The sequence below is a fragment of the Antennarius striatus genome, chromosome 20, assembly GCF_040054535.1.
Source record: "Antennarius striatus isolate MH-2024 chromosome 20, ASM4005453v1, whole genome shotgun sequence".
NCBI classification, from domain to species: domain Eukaryota; kingdom Metazoa; phylum Chordata; class Actinopteri; order Lophiiformes; family Antennariidae; genus Antennarius; species Antennarius striatus.
This window is the reverse complement of record NC_090795.1, coordinates 3,084,744-3,104,030: the sequence shown is the minus strand read 5'-3', so window position 1 is coordinate 3,104,030 and position 19,287 is coordinate 3,084,744. Positions and strand designations below refer to the sequence as shown.

Here is a 19,287-nt window from a genome sequence, read left to right as displayed (position 1 = left end):
CCCCCAAAAACTAAAATAATGCTAAGCCTTTTTTAGGACTCTGGGATGACCTTAATCTGAACCTGGGCACTCCTAAAGTCCAGTTTGTGCAGCTTTAACAGATATGCATGCGTGGAGCTGAGGGAAGGCTGCAGTCGGTCCCGTCTTTCCCATCATGACCTAGATTGTAAATTGAATCCCATCTAGTGCTGATAACCTGGGGAGAGTGAAATTCAGACGTGAAATTCACCATCTGCAGCTGCGTGGAAGGCAGTTTCTGTTTCTAAGGAGGCAGAAATGCATTCTTTCGGGCCTGTGTGCTGATTTTACCTTTAGTTCCAGTTTCTCTTTCTCTCACGGTTGGTGTGATGCTACAAACGCTGACTGCAAAGGCCACTGGGGATGCTGCATAATAGATGAGCCACTTGACTCTGGAGCTGTCAATCCCCACTGATATGTTGGCTTTAGATTCTTTTTTTTTCATCAGCACACGCACACACACGTTCAAACCTCGAAATGATGTCATGTTTGCTAAAGAAAGCACACCTAGATGTTGTGCAGACGACTCTCCCGTCTTTAATACCCCATTGAGATCAGATTTGTTTAACCGGTCATCAGATCCCTGCGGTTTCGTAGGGTGTGGTCCTGAGTAACGCCACGCCGTTTCCTCCTGCTGGTATGATTTGTATCTGCTGACCTGCTCAATGTTTACTCAGAGTAAATAAAAAGAGGAGTCATTCTCCTCCTCCTCCTGCTGCTCGCTCGTACTTTGACTTCTACTGATCCATTTAGAAACGTCCTTTTTGACATGCCCTCTCTCTCTCTTGTGTTTTTTTTTCCCCTTTTGCCCACATAAGTGGCTAAAAGCCAAGGTAAGTCTGGTTTGTCACATGACCCTTTTTACCATAATGTATTATTGATAGTTTCCTCCATCTCCCTTTCACAGCAAACCCCTGTACATGTGGTCATCAATGTCATCCCCATTAACCGACTTGTAGTCCTCTTATCCCCGAACATGTAGCCTGAGGCTCCATAACATCCTCCTTCTGCTTTAACGTAGTTGATTCTAAATGTTCAGTAATGTATTTAAAATCCTATAGGCTTCCCAGACAATATATATATATATAAGATACCAGTTTGCATCCAGCGTTAGTTATTTTTTTAGGAGCTATTATGGGACTTTTTGGAGTATTCTAACCTGCAATCAGCTGCAAACAACCTGTGGGTTAAACACAGGCTGGTGTGTGTTGAAGCGTTCATCTGGGCAGCCTATAAAATTTGAATTTGATCACACACACACACACTCCGTCTGAAGTCGTTTGTTTGTTAAATTAGTGCGTTTTTTTCCCCTTCTTCTGACCACAGCAACACGGAAACAATCAGACGATCAGAGGAGGAACGCTATCAAGGACCAATCCGCCGACGCAGAAGCCACCAAGCCCTCCCATGTCAGGGCGTGGCACGCTTGGGTGAGGCGTTCATCTCAGTCAGTGTGAAAGGAAGAATAATCCTCCAAATTAACATTGTGGAATAAACATATCTCTTGTGGGAGAGATCAAATTATTTTTCGCACTATAAGGTGCACTGGATTATAAGGTGCATCGTCAGTTTTTGAGAAAATTAAAGGCTTTTAGGTGTGCCTTATAGTGCGTAAAATACTGTACATGAAGTCTGTAAACTTTGGGTTGATTCCGGATGTATCCCGATGAACCCTGCTGTCGTCTGACTCCAATCATTTTTAATTCCGGGGGTATACTTCCCAGCCTGCAGCGTAAACCTGATAGGATTTACACTCCAGTAATCACCTGCTTGCAGTTCGGAGAGCAGAATTTTCACCGCATCTCCATCATTCCGCTCCTCCGGTTTCCTAATCTTATGTTTTTCCTTTTTTCTACCTTCTGCAGGAGAAACACGCAGTTCAAGACCCTGGAGCCGGTGAAGCCCCCGACGGTGCCCAACGACTACATGACCAGCCCCGCCAGGCTGGGCAGCCAACACGGAGCGCAGCACAGCCCCGGGCGCACGGCGTCGCTCAACCAGAGGCAACGCACACACAGGTAGAGGAGGAAGCATCCCATTCGTAACCAATCAGGCGTCTCTAATGTCTTCCTTTAGTTCAGGAGTCATCGAACTTTCTGACGAGGCCTGAATCACCCCAATATTAATACAAGTAAAAGCCTCTGATATAAAGTCCTGTTTGAAAGTATCTGGAATGGGAAACCTGTAAAGTTTGACTTACGAGTGAGGGAATTTCCTCATTAGCTAAAACGCTTATTATGCTGACTGTGATGCTCATAAATATCGGATAACTTTATTTTCCCTACCCTCATCGGGCCTTCTCATGTACTTTAGATCCATCCACACACACCCCCCCCCAGCTAATATTGCTTTGGCATCACTATTTGATTACAGGCCTGAAGTCAGCCATGCTCCTGCAGCTCATCAGTCTCTGTCGTCCTCAGATGAGAACCCCAATGCAATAGAAGCATTTGTTGTTAGGCTAACATCATTCTAAGGGAAAGATGACACTTTTATATATAGATTAGAAATAGATTACAATGACCTGGCCAAGCTAATCAGGCTGCGTTCAAGACAGCGTATGACTCTTAATGGTCTCCGTGGTGACCAATTAGCCAGCTTCTGTTGTTCCCTGTTGTTCCTCATCTGTTACCCATAATTTCCAGCAATACCAAAACTGCAATCTCGCTTAAAATAAAAAAGTGTGTTTACTGTTTGGGAAATATGCAGATCAGAAACTGGGTGCAGTGGATTACGTCCCAAACGGACAGCGACTCTCTGAGCAGCTAATTTACCCTGTAATTAACATTAATATATGCTTTCAAGTCATACAGCACTGACGTTAGCTTCCTGTCTCCCCAGCAGCCGTCGGTGTTGACGGAGCTGATTAGTTATCACATTTCAGCCTGGAAATAATCATCGATCTTCATCGTATGAGTTTTTCCTGTGATAAAGTAAATCTCAGGTTATTTCTGCACACCTGAAGCCTCGGTAACAGTTTCAGACTTTATGAAGGAGGTGCTCACACTCTGTTCCGTCTTAGATTATCTCTCTGGGCGACATTGTGTGTCTGTTTTTCCTGCTCATGTTAGGTCTTACCGTATCACGGTGCCTAGGTGCAGACTTTTCACACTTTTTGTACAAATCCAAAGGGAACCGTGTCTTATTTTTCCTTTGGCTTCAGGGAATCTTTCAGTCAGTTGTGAGCGAGTGATCTGGAACTTCTTTAGAGCCGGTTGATTTATAAACAGCTGACTATTTTGGGTCGAGGCTGAATGAGAGCGGAGAGACTTGAGCTTACTTCTGTTTATTTCACTGTGAGAGGGAAGAAGAGGAAAGAATGGGGGAAAGCTGAGGAAGAGATAAAACGGCTGGTGGAGGAATGGGTAAGTTATGTAGGGATTAGGGTGGATGAGTCCACGACGTGCACACGGCTGTGGGGGGGTGGGATGGGGGGCTGAAGTGAGACTTTCACTTCAGAAGAAGGATGGAACGGTATTGTTCCGCCTTTATCTCCAGACGCAGACGCCGAGCTCCCACCCTTCGGAGGGGGCAACCCCTGTGCCTGGAGAGCCCTGGGGGCTCAGCTGTCACAGAACAGAGAGGAGGAGGGGGGGGGTGATAAAGAAATGTGGGGGGAAGTGGGGCAGGAGGTTCAGACGGTTGGAAGGAATCTACAATGCCGCTGAGACGAACGAGGAATCACTTTACACGAAAAAATGACATGAGAGGAGGGGGTCAGGGGTTGGTTGGGGGTGAGGAGCAGAGAGGAGGATCATGGGTGGGGTTGGAGGTGGGGGTGGGGGAGGTGAGGAACTGGAGCAGAAAGGAGCGTCGAGCCGGTCGGGTCAGTGCTCCACGAGCCCCGGGGTCAGACTGAGCTCCAGTGTCACGTTTGATGATGTCACCATGGTGACACAATAACTTCAACCTGTCACATGACTTCATGACACTTTAGTTGTTGAACACAAATAAATTCCTGTTACAAAAAATATTTACAATGAGAGAAAACTAAGAAAAAACGCTAAGTCTCTGATATCACCAATGTTACTTGCTGCTGATTAAAACAACATCTTCCTCTTCCTCCTCCTCAGTGGAAGCAGCGGGGGGAGCAGCAGCAGGGAGAACAGCGGCAGCAGTGGTATTGGCATTCCCATCGCCGTGCCTACGCCCTCCATCCCCAACTCTGGCCCGGGTGAGCTCTGCTGGGGGTGACAGGTCTCTTCCTCCACATCCTGGGAAAGAAAAAAACTATTTCTAAAATTTAAAAAAAAAATTTTTGTTGCATTGTAAAAGTCGATGTTGAGGTCGTGTGAGTCTGACCACAGATAACACTTTTTAAAATCATTGACAGACAATGATGAGAATGTAAACCGGGTTCACTTTGGTGCTCGTGTAAAAGAAGGAGTAACTCCTGCAACGTCTTATTTAAACCTTATAGATCAAACATCAGGAAACAAGTCCTTCAGACACGATGTGTGTGTGTGTGTGTGTGTGTGTGTGTGTGTGTATGTGTGTGTGTGTGCGCATAGCGAACATTAACTTCACTCCACAAGGTGTAAATGTACCGTACTATTTGTAGAGAGTGAGACTACGCTTCACAAATCCAGTGTTTACCAGACAGGGATTATGGAGTTCCATTGTGTTCTGAGCACAACTCATTTTCTATCTGACTGTGTAAATAGGCCAAGCTGCATTGGGCCTGCTGCTTTATACCAGAACAGCATGGCTCACACAACACACACACTACTGCAGTACACACACTACCGCAGTACACACACTACTGCAGTACGGCGTTACTGCATTTAAATTTCTGCAGCTGCTTCAGTCTGAGGGCCGCGCAGCAGCTTCTCTTTTACCTCAGTGCCAGGAATTAAGAACTAGCCACAGCTCTCTCCCTCTGCAAGACGGTCGCCATGGAAACAGTCGATTCCTACCTCAAAAGAAGCGCTGCACCGCGACAAAGTTGAACCCCCCCCCCATGAGGGTCCTCTAGTAAAGCGACATGCCGTTGCGTCAGGAGGCGTCGGCTCTGTGTTAAACACTGACTAACGTAAACACTCCTTTCAGTCCCGCCCATGTTCGCTCCTCTGGGAGCCCCGCCCCCACCCCCTCCACCACCTCTTCCAGCGGCCGGGTTCGGTCCACCTGCGGTGGCGCCGCCACCTCCGCCGCCACCACCCATAGGTGAGAGTCCTCGCGGTCATGAGGCGGCTTCTCCTGCCTCCGGTGGTGGATAATCAGCATCGGTGATCCTCTGGCGGTGGGACGCACAATCAGGGTGGGGCGTCTGGCTGTTGACACCGCAAGCGAGACGTTTGAACATCCCTGAGAGCGGATCGTGAACAGAAAATGAAACCTGATTCTGAACGTCTCGCTTAAGGTGTGAACAGACGGGGTCACGCGTTTCAACTGTCACTGGTGACGGGACTCCTTCATGCTTTGTGATTGGCTAATAATATAATTCATGCTCTGATGGAGATAATGTAAACCTTTGCAGCTCTTCATGTTTCATTCCTGACCTTTGACCTCTTTTTTGGGAGGGGAGTTTAATCATGACAGATCAGTGTTTGTGATTTGTTTGTCCCAAAAATACAGAATCTCCCACTAACATTTCAGCTTTATTTTAAAACAATAAATCCTTTATTTATTTACAGTGAATGAAATAAATCATGTTTAGTTGGGTTTAATATATTTTCAGCTCCCTGTTATCATTAAATTATAATTTATGTGATTTGAAAGTAACTTCCTGTTTCCGTTGCTTTTGATTGGACGGCAAAACAGGTTCACATGCGGCTATTCTTCACCAGAAAAAAAGATATGTTAGGATTTATTGATGTAACCTTTTCAGTCCTGTGTGTGTGTGTGTGTGTGTGTGCGTGTGTGTGTGTGTGTGTGTGTGTGTGTGTGTGTGTGTGTGTGTGTGTGTGTGTGTGTGTGTGTGTCTGGCGGCTGCTGATCTGACTGGATCTGGATCAGAGCGTCTGAAACATTCTGTTCCCGTACATCCGCTCACCATCACAGCTATAATTAAGTCTTCCGCCGGTGACAATGAGGACATGTTTGTTTCTACTTCCTGTGGCCCCGCCCATCCCTCCCCGGGACCGGGGGCCTCTCCTCGGAGACTCGTGCGTTATCTGGAAACGTCAACAGGAAGCACGCTTTAACCCTTTCTCTCCCTGTGTGTATTTAATGTTGAGTTCTACATATGGACTCCATAATGAACCCCCTCATGCCCCCTCCCTCGTTGCGGTTGGACGGTTCTCATCAAAACAAAGCGTGTAGACGTTTCTTTCGCTGCCACAGTTGAAACTGTTCTGTTGCTCCTCGCTGCTGGATTTATTTTTCATTTAACCTTCCTGAGATGTCGACCCCCCCCCTCTCACCTGTGTTCTTTATTGATTATTAATTATCTGTTAACAGAGTGGGGCTCTCATCAGGTTTTACAGCTCATGTTATCTTTCATAATGATTTCTCTCCTCTGTCTAACCCCTCCTTCCCTCTCCGGCCCTTCCTGTCCCTCTCTTCCTTCCCTTTTCTCTGGGTGTTTCTTAGTGGTGGCCCCAGGGCCTGGTCTGGGACCGGCTCCAATGTCCCAGTTTGGAACCATATCGCGGCAGATCTCGCGGCACAACCCCTCCAACTCCTCTGTCTCTATGGTTTCGGCCACGGGCACCTACCGCCGGGCGCCGTCGGTCACTTCCCAGTTCTCCTTGCAGCAGCAGCAGCAGCTCCAGCAGCAGCAGCAGCAGCCTCACATTAACGGGGGCACCCCAGGATACGGACAGAACTCCTCAAGTAAGGCCCTTCTGTCTCCGCTTTACTCCTCCTGTCTCCTCACTGACGCACAAAAGCTCACTTTTTTTCTCTAAATCACGCACAGTCACAAACTAAAGCAACTAAAGCTAACCTCTGGAGCTACAGAACAGTATTTCACATCTAGGAAGCGAGTCGTTTCTCTGAACGTCATGTTTGCGTTTTTGTCAGGTTCATTGATTCAATACTGTTCTTTATCTGTTCTTTATTATTGATGCAGAAGATCTGGTCCTATGATTCCACAATAGACAGTAGATGTCTGTTAAAAATCACACCCACATTGTTCAATCGAGCATTTTTAACTTTTATGAATGAGCAGCGTCTCTGGATCAGATTTCAACATGTAAAACAGGCGGGCGGGGTTGGCCGACTGACTGCAAACACGGAGCGACGAGTCATTCATTTTTAACGCCCCGTTTTCAAACAATAACTTTGTAGCTTCTGGAAAAACTACTTGCAGCACCGAAAGAGTAAAGACGGGTGGCGTTGGGTCGGAGTGTGAACCCTGGCGCCCCCAGATGTGCTCGATCACAAGGCGTTTTGGACTTTTCCCCAATTGTAGCTGTATAAAAAAAAAAATTATGACCCACGGTGGAGGGGGAGGATGGGTGTAACACACAAAACATGACGTGTTCTGAAATCAGCTGGACGTGGGTTTGACGTCCGGGCAAAAACAGCGCCACCTTGTGGACGCCGGCTGCTCCTGCTTGAAGAAGACGGGCTGTCTGACGGAGATTGGATTTACGGTTGATCCTGAAGCCCTCAACACGACGTGTGTGTGTGTGTGTGTGTGTGTGTGTGTGTGTGTGTGTGTGTGTGTGTGTGTGATGCGTGGAGATCTGATGTTTCAGCTGACAGCTCACCGTCTCTGCTGTAGGTTTGCGTCGGTTCTCTCGGGTGTTCTCTCCTGTATTCTTGGTGACTGATGGGCTTTTTTTTTTTTCTTCTTCTGTTTCTCTGTCGCTATCTTCTTCTGCCTTCCTGTCTCCTCTCTGCTGGCTTTCAGTGTCTACTGCTCCTCCTCCTCCTCCTCCCCCCATGCCCCAGCTGACTCCACAGATACCTCTGACTGGCTTTGTGGCCAGGATGCAGGAGAGCAGTAAGTCAAGAGGCTAAGACATACTTTCCTCCTTATCTGTGCCAACTATTTCCATTTCCAGAATACCCAGCATGCATTTTGCCTGCCCCCCCCCCCTACCTCTGTCGATGTATGACTGTAATTTTATGGAATGAGCTCATTCTTTTTGAAAACATCTGCAGTCGGAAAGCAACGAAACAAGCTGAGATCATCAAGGCCGTCAGCCATTCTGCTTTTTATGATGTCAAAATGGGGGGAGTCGAGGGTGGGGGGGTTCTGACTGACTGCTCAGTGTGTGCTGAATGCTCATGTAGCGCTGCAGGGTAGGGCTGAGGTGAATGATAATGTTAGTGGAAGAATGAAGTGCCAAACGTCTCCAGGAAATCAGACTGGAGGCGTCGGGATGTGTGCTGCCCCCTGCTGGTCAGACGTCGGTACTACAGCCAGATATTACATGAGTTAGCAAAAAGATGGCAAATCTGCATGATTCATGATAGGAGACTCTAACCTACTAAATAGCATGACTCAGCATGAAATGACAGATCGCTGATCACGTGTTTTCACAGAGGTTTAATCCTCCATCAGGGATGCAGTCTGCTTAAAACTTTAATATTCAAATACCTCCAACACTCTTCTGCATGTCTTAGCCGTCGTTTTGCATGATTAAACACCCCCCCCCCCCGGCAGCAGGAAGCGATTCCTCGCCCAGCCGAACAACACTCACCTTTACTTCCTGTCCCTCCAACAGTTGCGGACACTCCCACCCCGCCTCCCCCGCCGCCTCCAGACGACATGCCCATGTACGACGACTCTCCTCCCCCTCCGCCGCCCCCTCCGGTGGATTACGAGGAGGAGGAAGCCGCCGTGGTGCAGTACAACGACCCCTACGCCGACGGGGACCCGCAGTGGGCGCCAAAGAACTACATCGAGAAAGGTTGGTTCCGGGCGCCACCGGTTCGGTCCAGTCCGACGCCGGAGCTGGTTCCTGAACGCACCTCTCCCCTTTGTGTTTCAGTGGTGGCCATCTACGACTACAGCAAAGACAAAGACGACGAGCTGACCTTCATGGAGGGGGCCATCATTTACGTCATCAAGAAGAACGACGACGGCTGGTTCGAGGGCGTCTGCAACGGAACCACCGGACTGTTCCCCGGCAACTACGTGGAGTCCATCATGCACTACGCCGACTGAAGGGGACCTGCCTTAGTCTATTTATTCAGTCGCATCATAACGCCCCCTCACCCCCCCATGAAAGACTGACCCCAGCCGTGATTTGACTCCTGACAAGCGTAGACGTAACTGTATGATCCCCTTTTGATATGAAAGAATGTTATTTACCTTGCTGATTGCAAATAAAATGAAAAGTAATATCTATTTAGTTTATTTTGGTGTTATAAGGGCGGGCGGGGCAGGGCAGGGCTGGGGGGGGGGCATTTTTTGGACTATACAATTTAGTTTCTATAGAATTGGACTGCACGGGCTCACGCCGGTCGAACCTGAAGAGTATCGAGGTTTTTAGGGAACGCAGCTTCGTGGGGAAGTGTTCTCACTGCCAGATGTAAATACTGTGAGCTGCAGCCACTCTGGGGGGGGGTCTGTAATGTGAATTCAGTGAATGTCGGTGATGATAGTCTCCTTCTTAGTGGTGTCCCCCCCCCTCCTCCTCCCCTTCTCACGCAGATGGCGAATAATTTACAAGTTAAATACTGTATATGGGCTTACGGACAGTTACTCCTGAAGAATCAGTGTTTTTTGGCGTCGAAGCATGCAAAAAATTTTAAGAGCTCTAATGTAACCTTCAGTTTGTGGCCGTCGTGCTTCCATCATGTAAATGTGTCCACCTTTTGATTTTTACTGTTGAAATCACTGAATTTTTTTTTTTTTTTAATTAAATGCTCAGATGTGAATTTGACTTTCCCGTTGTTCCCAACGCCGATTTAGCAACAGAAGTGACTTTGAACCTTCATGCGTTTGTAGCACAAGAACACATTCCACGTTTATCTCATCGATCCGTTTTTTTTTTAAAAAAAAAAACCTCAAAGACGCCGCCGTTTGACAATTCAGATCCAACATAGACCGTTTAAACAACTAATACCTCCTGGTGTCACCTGTCAGACACTCCGAACGTGAAATCCTCTGAGCGACGCAGGTGAATGTGTGACTAAAAAAAATCAGCCAATCAACATTAGGTTCCACTCAGGTGTAGAAAAGTCTTTGTAACGTCTTTTTTTTTTTTTTAACTTCCAAAAACATTTGACATTTTACCATTTCAGGATTCTTCAGCTAACGCCTCCATCGTTTCACCCGTTTGATTTAGCATTTCCGATTTTTTAAAAATGTGTTCCAGCTTCACAGGTAGAAGAACCCTTCATTTGTATATACTATATGTTGAATGAAAATGTACAGTCTTTTATAATAAACAATGCCATGTAGAACATGTGTGTGTGGTCACTGGGCAAACAGGAAGCTGCAAAGGTTTAGATAAAAAAAAGGTTTATTGATCACAGTCACGGTGGATGTTGAGGCCTTTCACGAGTCAAACGTGACCTTTTGGCCTCTTGAGGCAGGGACGGATCCAAGCAAACGCACCAATGATGATTTTCGCACCTCTGCCGCGTTTGGAATCACGATGGTCGCCGCGGTCGGCGCGTTCTCAGGCCCGGCGGATAGTTGTTACAGTACAGTAGAGTTAAATCGCAGCTTCAGTGCCGTCTGTTCAAGTTTAAAACGTTTCCCAAACCCTTGAAATCCTAAACAGACCGGTTGCAGTTAAACCCATAGAATTCTTATATGTATTATCTATACATTTTTGGGAGTGGTTGAGAGGAAGCCATGACATACAGGTTCAAAGAAACCCTTGCTTGCTCAATCTCAGGGTGGCTCCCCTCGGGTTGTTTTTGCCCGACACTGATGGCGTTGGTGCCGTGGAGAGGCGGAGCTCTCCCACAGGTAGCTGCCTGAAGTGAAGCCCCGTTGGCTGAGGCTCACTTGTCTCTGGTTAGCACCATCTCTGTTAGCCGGATTAGGGCGTCCCTCTCCGGCGACGGCCGCAGACCGCTGATCTGCCTGATGGCTTCTTGACAGTAACGCTGGGCCAGGAAGTTGGTCTGCTGCACGCCGTCGCTCTGCGACAGGAAGAGGAGGAGTCAACCCAACCGTCCAATTACAAGTATTATGTTCTATACTAAGAATGATCTGTAAATATCCTGAATGCATTTTAAAAATCATTTTAACAACTTTATGTTGATCATTTCCTGTTAGCAGCCCTTCAAAATAAAAGCACTGCACAAATTAAGATCTTAAACGTCTTAAAGTTAAGGTGAGGTTTTAATAACTTAATTTAAGGTTCTAATCTCACATTATTTGACGGATATATCACAACTCTTCTTTTTTTAAATCCATTTCTATAAAGGAAGCAGGTATCTTTCATAGATTCGTTGTTTTTCCTACCTGAAGGACGTACTGCCACGCCCGATCCACATCTCCTTTGTAGCTGAAACGCCTCATGATCATCGCGTGAAGCTCAGGAAACTACAAAGACGAACAGAATCAAATGAAAATGTTGATGCCACAAAAGGTTCAACTTAAACGCAAGCATGGGGTGTCGGTCCCACCTGTTCACACGCAAACAGAACCGGTCCTGTAGCCAAACCCAGTTTGAGGTCTGTAGCCGAGGGTTTCCCCAACTGATTGGCTCCGGATGTGAAGTCTAAGACATCATCCACCAGCTATGGGACGAGGATGAATCAGCCCATTCAAACACAATGCAAACCTACAGACAGCCCTGGTAGGGTCAGCGTTCCATCGTATAGATGATATGACACTGACCTGAAATGCGATCCCGACGTTCCTCCCGTACTGGTAGGCTATTTCATGCACAGCAGGATCAGAGTTTACCAGGATGGACACCTTCAAGGAAAGAGGAGACGGTTAACAGGAGAACACGAGCAGCACAAGTATGTATTTATGTGGAGACAGAACGTACATACTGCTTTACAGCTGTTCGCCATGAGACTCGCCGTCTTCTTGAAGGTCTTCTCCAGGTAGTGCTTGAATCTCTCGTTCTCATTCTCTTTGGAGCCCAGCTGCATGAATTCACCTGAGAAAAAGGCACCGTGGGTGTAGATTTATTATTATTCTGGTGTGCAAAAGGTGTCGTGTTTCTTTACAATTTAAATCAAGCAAAATGGCAGAAGGGGCATAAACGCCGTACCTCGCACCAGGTCCTCTATGACCTGAGACATAGCTTTCACCACCGCGATGTTACCAATACGAGCCAAGGCCATGGAGGCAGCAGAGAGGATGAAATCGCCGGCTAAGATGGCCTTCAATTAAAAGAAAGAAAAGTGAGGAACATTTTTCTGGAGAAAAGTAGGTACAACAAATCCAATTTATCATCTTACCTTTCTTTCACCCCAAATTTCATTGATTGTTCTCTTTCCCCTTCGCCTATCAGATCCATCTATGACATCATCGTGCACTAGGCTGGCGGCGTGTATCATTTCTGAAACCATGGCGACGGCCCTTTGCCCCGGGAGCAGATCCCTGCGGACGACACAGACGAGATGACGAGATGCGTGAAATCAGATGAAGTAAAACCCTGGATGAGGCGTCACATGAGGTTTTACGGGGGTTGCCGCCCTTTCATTGTGTACGGGTCATTTCAGGTTAGCCGGAGCAGCTTATAAAAGAATTGTTGATACGTTTGTGTCCAGGTTTACCCAGATACGTTGCTGTGGATGTTGAGCGCCCGCGCCATCAGGACGACAATCAACGGTCGGATGGCTTTGCCCTTGCCGTCAAAGTAGTAATCACACAAATACTTCAGCTCCTCTTTGGACGCAAACAGCTCCTGAGAAGAAGGGAAGTGAAATTCACGTCTTTTATTATTATGACGATAAAACGGCTTCTGCTCATTTCTGGTAATGACTTTATAACCGAATAGATTACTCATTATACGTTACTGATGCTAAGTCAAATCCTAGTAGAAATCTGAAACAAACGTCACTCAAAATAAGCTTCAAAATGTGGTTTCTGATTCAAAGCAAACTCACCTTCCTAATGTCATCGTAAAAACTTTTTAAATCTTTCTGGGCTAAGGTGAAGGGGTCCCTCGGCTTGGCATCGCTGTGTATCGTCCTGACAGAACAGAACTGCAGAGAGGGATCCAGTAACCATGACTCGTGTCTGCGGAGGAGGACGGAACAAACAGTAATTATGAAACTGAATGTGCTAAAAACTCTCATTGTGTGGAGCTGTTATAATATTTAATAATGTAATAAGCAGCTTGGCCGCAGCGCACAGGGTAAGAGAAGTCACCTGACAACAGATGAGGTAAAGTTATTCGGCTTTAATCGTCTTGGTAACCCTGAGACCCGCCCCTGAAAGGAAAGGATATGTAATTTATTATGCAATCCTTTGTCTATAACAGTTTTATAATAAATAGCATGACAATGACTTTCTGTGACCACAGTTTAAGACAGTGTCTGTATTAGTGGTGCCAATCTCAATCGGATTATGAAATTGTGTAGTTTTGATTCTGTGAAACACTTGTTATTGAGTATTGAGTCCAGTTTTAATGGTGACATTTTGAATTTAACACTTGAATATATGGAAACCTTAATGAATAGGAACCCGAGCAGATATCGGTTTTATTTCAGATTAGTAGCTTGCTAAATGAAGGACACAGGTTCGTGTACTTGTCCCAGGATATCAGGGGCAGGTCGTGACCTTTACACCGGTAGAGTAACCTCTTAGCCGGGCAACACCCCTGTGAAGCCACGACTGATTTAAAGACATTCTTATAAAACAATAAGGACTGAAACCGTTACGTTACCAGTGGCTGTCAGAATCGATACAATAATAAATCAATAAATCTATAATTAGCTGGACACAGATGCTGGCTGATGGCTCGGAAGCATGTATGACCTTCCGGGGTTTGACTCGCTACTCTACCCGGTAGCGCCAAGCTATCGCTCCCCACAAACTCACCTCGTTCCCCGGCTCGGAGCGCCTGGTCGTCGGCCCCACGGACGACGCGCTTCGGCTACTGAAAGCCCAAAAGGTGTCAAACAAAACCGGGTTTGTTATGCTTGTAGTCCACCTCCGGGTCTGCCTCCACCAGCGCACCGCCATGTTCCTGCGCGGCGTGCATTGGGTAGGTTACGTATTTAAACGGAACCGGAAATCAGCAAAGTGTCGTCATTGGATGACGTCATTAACCAGGAAGTAAAGTGAAAAGAATTGAAATGATGAGAAACGTCCTCCGCAGTCAAATTCTAATGAAGAAGACAGTGGTAGATAATTAAGTTTTGTATGAATAAATGTTTAAACGCTGTTTTGTTAAAAGTCTTTATAAATATAAAATAAGTACTATGTGCTGGGAAGCTAAGGCAGCTAACGCTATTAGCGTTCATTATTGAGTCGTAGTGATGAATAAACCTCACTGAAGCTAATAAACCTAGATTTTATTTCAGGTTTTAGTTATATACAGTATTTGCCAAAGTTAATTCACTTTGTGTTTGTGAAGTCCAAATAACCAGGTGCAATTATTTAAAAGTGATGATAACTTTGTTTTAATCCAAAGTAAGTTAGTATAGTCTGCTTATTAACACTTTATCTGTTCTAGTAAATACTTAATGTGAGTAATAGTATACAGGAGATATCCTGTGCTACCATTCAAAAACAAATGTTTTATCATAAAATGTTACAGTAATATCTCAAAGAGATTCCATTCTGTGTATTTTTACTTTTGATGTTGTGAGTATTTTAATTTCCATCCATCCATTTTTTGTCATCTGTCCTCTCAGGGCCACTGGGACCAGGACTGTGGGACGAACATGCAAGGGCATGCAAACTGCACACAGAAAGTATTTAGACCCACATCATTGGTTTTCTGACCACAAACCCAGTCTGCCGCCTGTGGCATCAAAACTAATTGTTAAACTACTTTTACTTCAGTGCACAATCAAAATGTCCACACTCCACCTTGTGTTAGCGTTTGCCCTCTTTTCACCTGTGTATGGCCTTGAGTTCTGCCAAAGTGGTGGCAGTGAATGTGACACTGATGAAAGAGGAGCATTAGATAGTGTCCAATCACGGTGGAACGTGAGAGTTACAAAGCTCCGACAAGACTTGGACCAATTCGTCTTATCCTGCAAGAAGCTCCTGGGTAAAATGGATTTGTATTCATGACTGGTCAGAGTATTTAAATGGATGTCAATCCAAGGGGAAGGGTCACCACTGTTCTGTTCTCTCTGTAGAAACATTCCCACCAGACGAAGTTGATGGCAACTTTGTTCGCACCGTAAACAACTGCATATTCTCCAAATCCATGCCGACCCCGTTGAAAGGCCCATTAAGGCTGGCAGCTGTTTCCAAGGTAGTACATATTGTAATATCAGAAACTCTGCAGGGGCATCGCCATCTATTTATATTCATGCTTTTCTCAACAGGATGTCATCGAAGGCATCTTGGACATAGACATGGCTGCAACGCAATCGGATGAGTTCCTACGTTACGCCAGCGGTGACAGACTGCTTCCTGGATCGGTTCCCCTTGCACACAGATATGGAGGCCATCAGGCAGGATTTTCAAACTATTCATTATTAACTGGATCTCATCATGAAAATTCGTTGATGAATATCTTCCTCTCCTTCAGTTCGGCTACTGGGCGGGTCAGCTGGGCGACGGCCGAGCACATTCTCTTGGTCAGTACAAGAACAGGTGAGCACGTTTCCCTCTACAGTCCTTCTGTTTTAAATATACTGTAGATATAATATAAAGATTTATCGCCTCATGCATGCACTATAGGAATGGAGAGGTGTGGGAACTGCAACTCAAAGGCTCAGGGAAAACACCTTATTCAAGGTATGTCGTCTATTTTTCAGACACAATTTTTGTCCTTCTCTCTCTTTTTTCTCTGTTTTCACACTGCGTGTTGGTGACGCCACATGACAAGAAGGGATGAACATTTTTTAACACAGGTCAGGAGACGGTCGGGCTGTTATCCGCTCTTCTGTAAGGGAGTTTCTGTGCAGCGAAGCTATGCATTTCCTGGGTGTTCCCACTAGCAGGGCTGCCAGGTGAGAAGGACGGGTGAATCCAAAAGAACAGGATCTGTGTGTCTGAATGTTTTCTGTCGTTTGGCTGATGATCCTTCGTTTCGTTTCAGTCTGATTGTGAGTGATGAGCCGGTGTTGAGGGATCGGTTCTACAACGGCAATGTGAAGACTGAACGAGGTGCAACATGCTACAAAACCTCGATCTGACTCATTATCACTGACATTACATTTATTTCACGTTTGCTTTTGCATTTCTTTTTCTTAACAGGAGCCATTGTCCTCCGATTAGCCAAGTCCTGGTTCCGGATTGGATCTCTTGAAATTTTGGCTCAAAGTGGAGAAGTAGATCTCCAGAGGCGAGTCTGGTCACATGATCGTAACGTTCATTCTTATTTTATGACCTGTTTCATGTAATAAACTTTGTTCTCTTGCATCACTTGATGACTTTTAGGAAGATGTTGAACTTTGTGATTGATGAACACTTTTCTTCAATTCATTCAGATGATCCAGATAAATATTTGGTGAGTTAGATAAATAAATAAGCAGTCATTATCATGTATTTAAGTTCATGTTCTTGTTTATCTGCCTGTATTTAATTGATTTTTGTTTGGATTTTTCAGGTATTTTATTCCACCATTGTAAATGAAACGGCCCACCTCATTGCCCAGTGGATGTCGGTTGGTTTCGCACACGGTACGAACCTCAGCTGGGAGAACATTCAAACCCACAGCCTGATCAATCTACATCTACTGATGTCTACTGTGTCTGATCACAACAGGTGTGTGCAACACAGATAACTTCAGCCTCCTGTCCATCACCATCGACTACGGACCATTTGGCTTCATGGAGTCCTATAACCCCAGTATGTATAACGAGGCACAGCGGTGTCCTTAATGAAATAACTCTTGTCGGATGACGGATAAAGCTGTAACGTTGCAGATTTTGTCCCCAACACCTCTGATGACGAGGGCAGATACCGCATCGGCGCTCAGGCGAACGTCGGGCTGTTCAACCTGGAGAAGCTCTTGATGGCGCTCAGTCCAGTGTTTTCTGAGAAACAGCAGAAAGAGTGAGAATTGTCTCATTATATCCTTTCCTTTACTAGGAACTACTAGAAGCTACGGGAATAGAATCTCCAAAATGAATCCATCACTGATCTCCTTGTCTTCTCTTTGTTTCTCAGAGCTAAAGTTATTTTAAAAGGATTTGTTGAAATTTACCAAATGAGGTAAGTTCCACATGTCTCTTAACTATTAATGTATTTATTTTCCTACTAGCTCGAGATTATCTATACCACCAAGAAGGTTGTGTTTTTACTGACATCCATTTGTTTGTCTGCGAAAGGGATTAGCAGGATTATACTGTATGTATCTGATGGATTAATTGTCCTTCTGGTTTTTCTTAATTTCCTCACCTTGAGATCAGCTGTATTAGCTTATGGTGTCTGCGCATCGAGGTTCACCCTGATTATATGATGAATTCTCTTCTTGTCTTTCCTTGGAGAAAACACATAGAGATGAATTCCTCTGAGAAAATGAGCTTTGTTGTCTCAAGATGACGGTTTCCATAATTTCAGGTTTTATCAGCTCTTTAAAGCTAAACTGGGACTTCTGGGTGAAGAGGAGGATGATGGCTACCTCATCGCCTTCCTGCTGAAGGTGAGTCTTTGATGGATTCTCTCCATGACAGACATTTTTATCTAGTTTGTCTCTGTCTACTTAATAAATTTGATCTCACTGTCTGGATGTCTTTTTTTATTTTACGGATGTCTCCCCAGATGATGGAGGACACGCAGTCAGACTTCACCATGACCTTCAGGCAGCTCAGCGAAGTTTCATTAGAACAGCTTCAACGCAAGAACATCACGCAGGTGGAGCTGAAGCAGCCACACGTCACATTTCTGGTTTAAGGTTTTGGATATCGATGACATCAGATCTTATGATTACATTTTTTGGTGAATAAATGGTGACGACAAATAAAAGATGCTTGCTTGTGGATAAATATCTCATCTAGCGCGCAAGTCAACATGCAAAATTATGCAAAATCTGTGTTTTAATGATGATTTAAAGAACTCTTGGTCTTCTTTTAAATAAGATGTGGGCTCTTGAAGACTTGTCATCCCATCTGCTCTTTGCTGATTGGCTCAACATGTACCTGCTCAGGCTCAGCAGGTCAGTAGAAAGATGCATTGACAATTTATGAATGAAGTCATTTCCATGCATGGAGACAATCTTGTTTCTTCTCTCATGTTAATTAATTTGAAGTTTATTTCTACTTTTCAGACAACAAAACGATTTGGATCGTCGGCGCAGGATGAAATGTGAGCCAATTCAACCACCTATTAGTGTCGGTTTCAGCATTAAAGATGTAATAAACATACATTACCCGGAGAGTCGTAGCAGAGAAGAAGGAATTCATTGTGTTGTGTGACAGAACTAACTTTGTCGTATCTTGTAGCTGTAAATCCCAGATATGTGCTGAGGAACTGGATGGCAGAGGCCGCTATAGGCAAAGCGGAGGTGAACGATTTTTCAGAGGTGTGTTTGTTTTTTATCTTTTTAATAGTGAATGATTTCATATAACATGCTTGTTGTTTTGAACTTGATGTTTTCTGCTTCCGCCACTAGGTGGAGCTGCTGTATGGCATCCTGTCCTCTCCCTTTGTTACACAAGAGACTGCAGAGGAGGCGGGTTATGCAGCAAGACCTCCACCGTGGGCCAAGAGGTTAAAGGTCAGCTGTTCCTCTTGAGCAACTCCTGGATGTAGAAAATCACTAAATCACAGAAGAATTAGAACCTCACTCACATTTTTTGGCGCACTTTTGTGAACTTGGTGGAATGTATTTGGTCCAAAATGTCAAGGTCATAAGATTATTATCATTTATTTCCATTCTGTTTATTTTTTCAATATTGACACCAAAATAAATACAGCAGATGCTTCCATGGAGATTCTTCTATTATCAACAATCCAGCTTTACGCTGTCGCCACAATTAGGGGTCGGTCCAGTTTCTTATATACAGTATACGGGCAATTCTGAGGTGTGGGGTGGATTATGGGATGGTTTCCAGGGAGGTTGTTACATGCCGTACACTGTGTGTTTATTTGAGTGGCCAATGACAACAAGGTTGACAGGAAAAAGAGCCAAGAGTTCATGTTTTGATAAAAGTATGCACAGGTAACTGGTGTTTTTATAGTATTTAAAACCCCCTTTATAAAGAGATGACAATATTTATAACTGTAAACCATTCTCTTTGGAGAGTTTTTTTAAAAAATTCCTACTAAATAGAATATTACACAGAAGTGTCAGGACTGTCTGTAAACTCAAGCGGTAA

At 45.1% G+C, this 19,287-nt stretch overlaps 3 protein-coding genes across 10 annotated transcripts in view; 2 read left to right on the top strand and 1 right to left on the bottom strand.

The window, feature by feature from the left end:
• The window catches only part of abi1a (abl-interactor 1a), a 28,102-nt gene extending 17,776 nt beyond the window's left edge, over positions 1–10,326 (top strand). For 2 of the 6 annotated variants that reach the window (XM_068343529.1, XM_068343528.1), the window contains exons 4-11: positions 837–851; positions 1,345–1,448; positions 1,884–2,036; positions 4,092–4,192; positions 6,553–6,795; positions 7,820–7,912; positions 8,640–8,825; positions 8,907–10,326. In XM_068343529.1, the coding sequence (XP_068199630.1) occupies positions 837–851; positions 1,345–1,448; positions 1,884–2,036; positions 4,092–4,192; positions 6,553–6,795; positions 7,820–7,912; positions 8,640–8,825; positions 8,907–9,082 (1,071 nt within the window). In that variant the 3' untranslated portion in view covers positions 9,083–10,326. The remainder of the gene's footprint in view (positions 1–836; positions 852–1,344; positions 1,449–1,883; positions 2,037–4,091; positions 4,193–6,552; positions 6,796–7,819; positions 7,913–8,639; positions 8,826–8,906) is intronic. The other 4 variants (XM_068343527.1, XM_068343523.1, XM_068343524.1 and 1 more) reach the window with 4 other exon arrangements.
• Positions 10,327–10,377: 51 nt separating this feature from the next.
• Positions 10,378–14,062, bottom strand: pdss1 (prenyl (decaprenyl) diphosphate synthase, subunit 1). 2 transcript variants are annotated; one of them, XM_068343530.1, is made up of 11 exons: positions 13,883–14,062; positions 13,211–13,272; positions 12,946–13,078; positions 12,613–12,743; positions 12,295–12,436; positions 12,105–12,216; positions 11,881–11,990; positions 11,720–11,800; positions 11,506–11,619; positions 11,342–11,422; positions 10,378–11,016 (listed from the first exon to the last, which is right to left on the bottom strand). In XM_068343530.1, exons 1-11 carry the CDS (start codon positions 14,024–14,026, stop codon positions 10,876–10,878), a joined length of 1,251 nt encoding a protein of 416 aa, XP_068199631.1. In that variant the 5' UTR covers positions 14,027–14,062; the 3' UTR covers positions 10,378–10,875. The 2 variants fall into 2 exon arrangements, with proteins under 2 accessions (XP_068199631.1, XP_068199632.1); XM_068343531.1 differs by lacking the exon at positions 11,506–11,619.
• Positions 14,063–14,090: 28 nt separating this feature from the next.
• On the top strand, positions 14,091–18,721 carry LOC137614047 (protein adenylyltransferase SelO-like). 2 transcript variants are annotated; one of them, XR_011039027.1, is made up of 20 exons: positions 14,091–14,187; positions 14,701–15,062; positions 15,154–15,272; positions 15,346–15,474; positions 15,552–15,616; positions 15,704–15,760; positions 15,877–15,975; positions 16,065–16,132; positions 16,223–16,310; positions 16,406–16,475; positions 16,575–16,647; positions 16,733–16,816; positions 16,894–17,023; positions 17,138–17,182; positions 17,531–17,612; positions 17,732–17,824; positions 18,049–18,125; positions 18,237–18,321; positions 18,412–18,491; positions 18,582–18,606. XR_011039027.1 is itself a non-coding variant. In XM_068343522.1 (20 exons), exons 2-20 carry the CDS (start codon positions 14,741–14,743, stop codon positions 18,702–18,704), a joined length of 1,842 nt encoding a protein of 613 aa, XP_068199623.1. In that variant the 5' UTR covers positions 14,091–14,187; positions 14,701–14,740; the 3' UTR covers positions 18,705–18,721. The 2 variants fall into 2 exon arrangements, 1 of the variants encoding a protein (XP_068199623.1); XM_068343522.1 differs by having other exon boundaries at positions 18,237–18,274; positions 18,582–18,721.
• The last annotated feature ends 566 nt before the right edge of the window (positions 18,722–19,287 follow it).

Coding starts and splice junctions, on each gene's coding strand:
- pdss1 (XM_068343530.1), bottom strand. CDS start 14,026: ATGGCGGTGCGCTGGTGGAGGCAGACCCGGAGGTGGACTACAAGCATA. Junction 13,079..13,210: donor TTTACCTCATCTGTTGTCAG/GTGACTTCTCTT, acceptor CCTCCTCCGCAG/ACACGAGTCATGGTTACTGG. Junction 12,437..12,612: donor ATCCACAGCAACGTATCTGG/GTAAACCTGGAC, acceptor TGTCGTCCGCAG/GGATCTGCTCCCGGGGCAAA.
- LOC137614047 (XM_068343522.1), top strand. CDS start 14,741: ATGCAAACTGCACACAGAAAGTATTTAGACCCACATCATTGGTTTTCT. Junction 16,476..16,574: donor ATGATCCAGATAAATATTTG/GTGAGTTAGATA, acceptor TGGATTTTTCAG/GTATTTTATTCCACCATTGT. Junction 17,183..17,530: donor GTTGAAATTTACCAAATGAG/GTAAGTTCCACA, acceptor CCATAATTTCAG/GTTTTATCAGCTCTTTAAAG.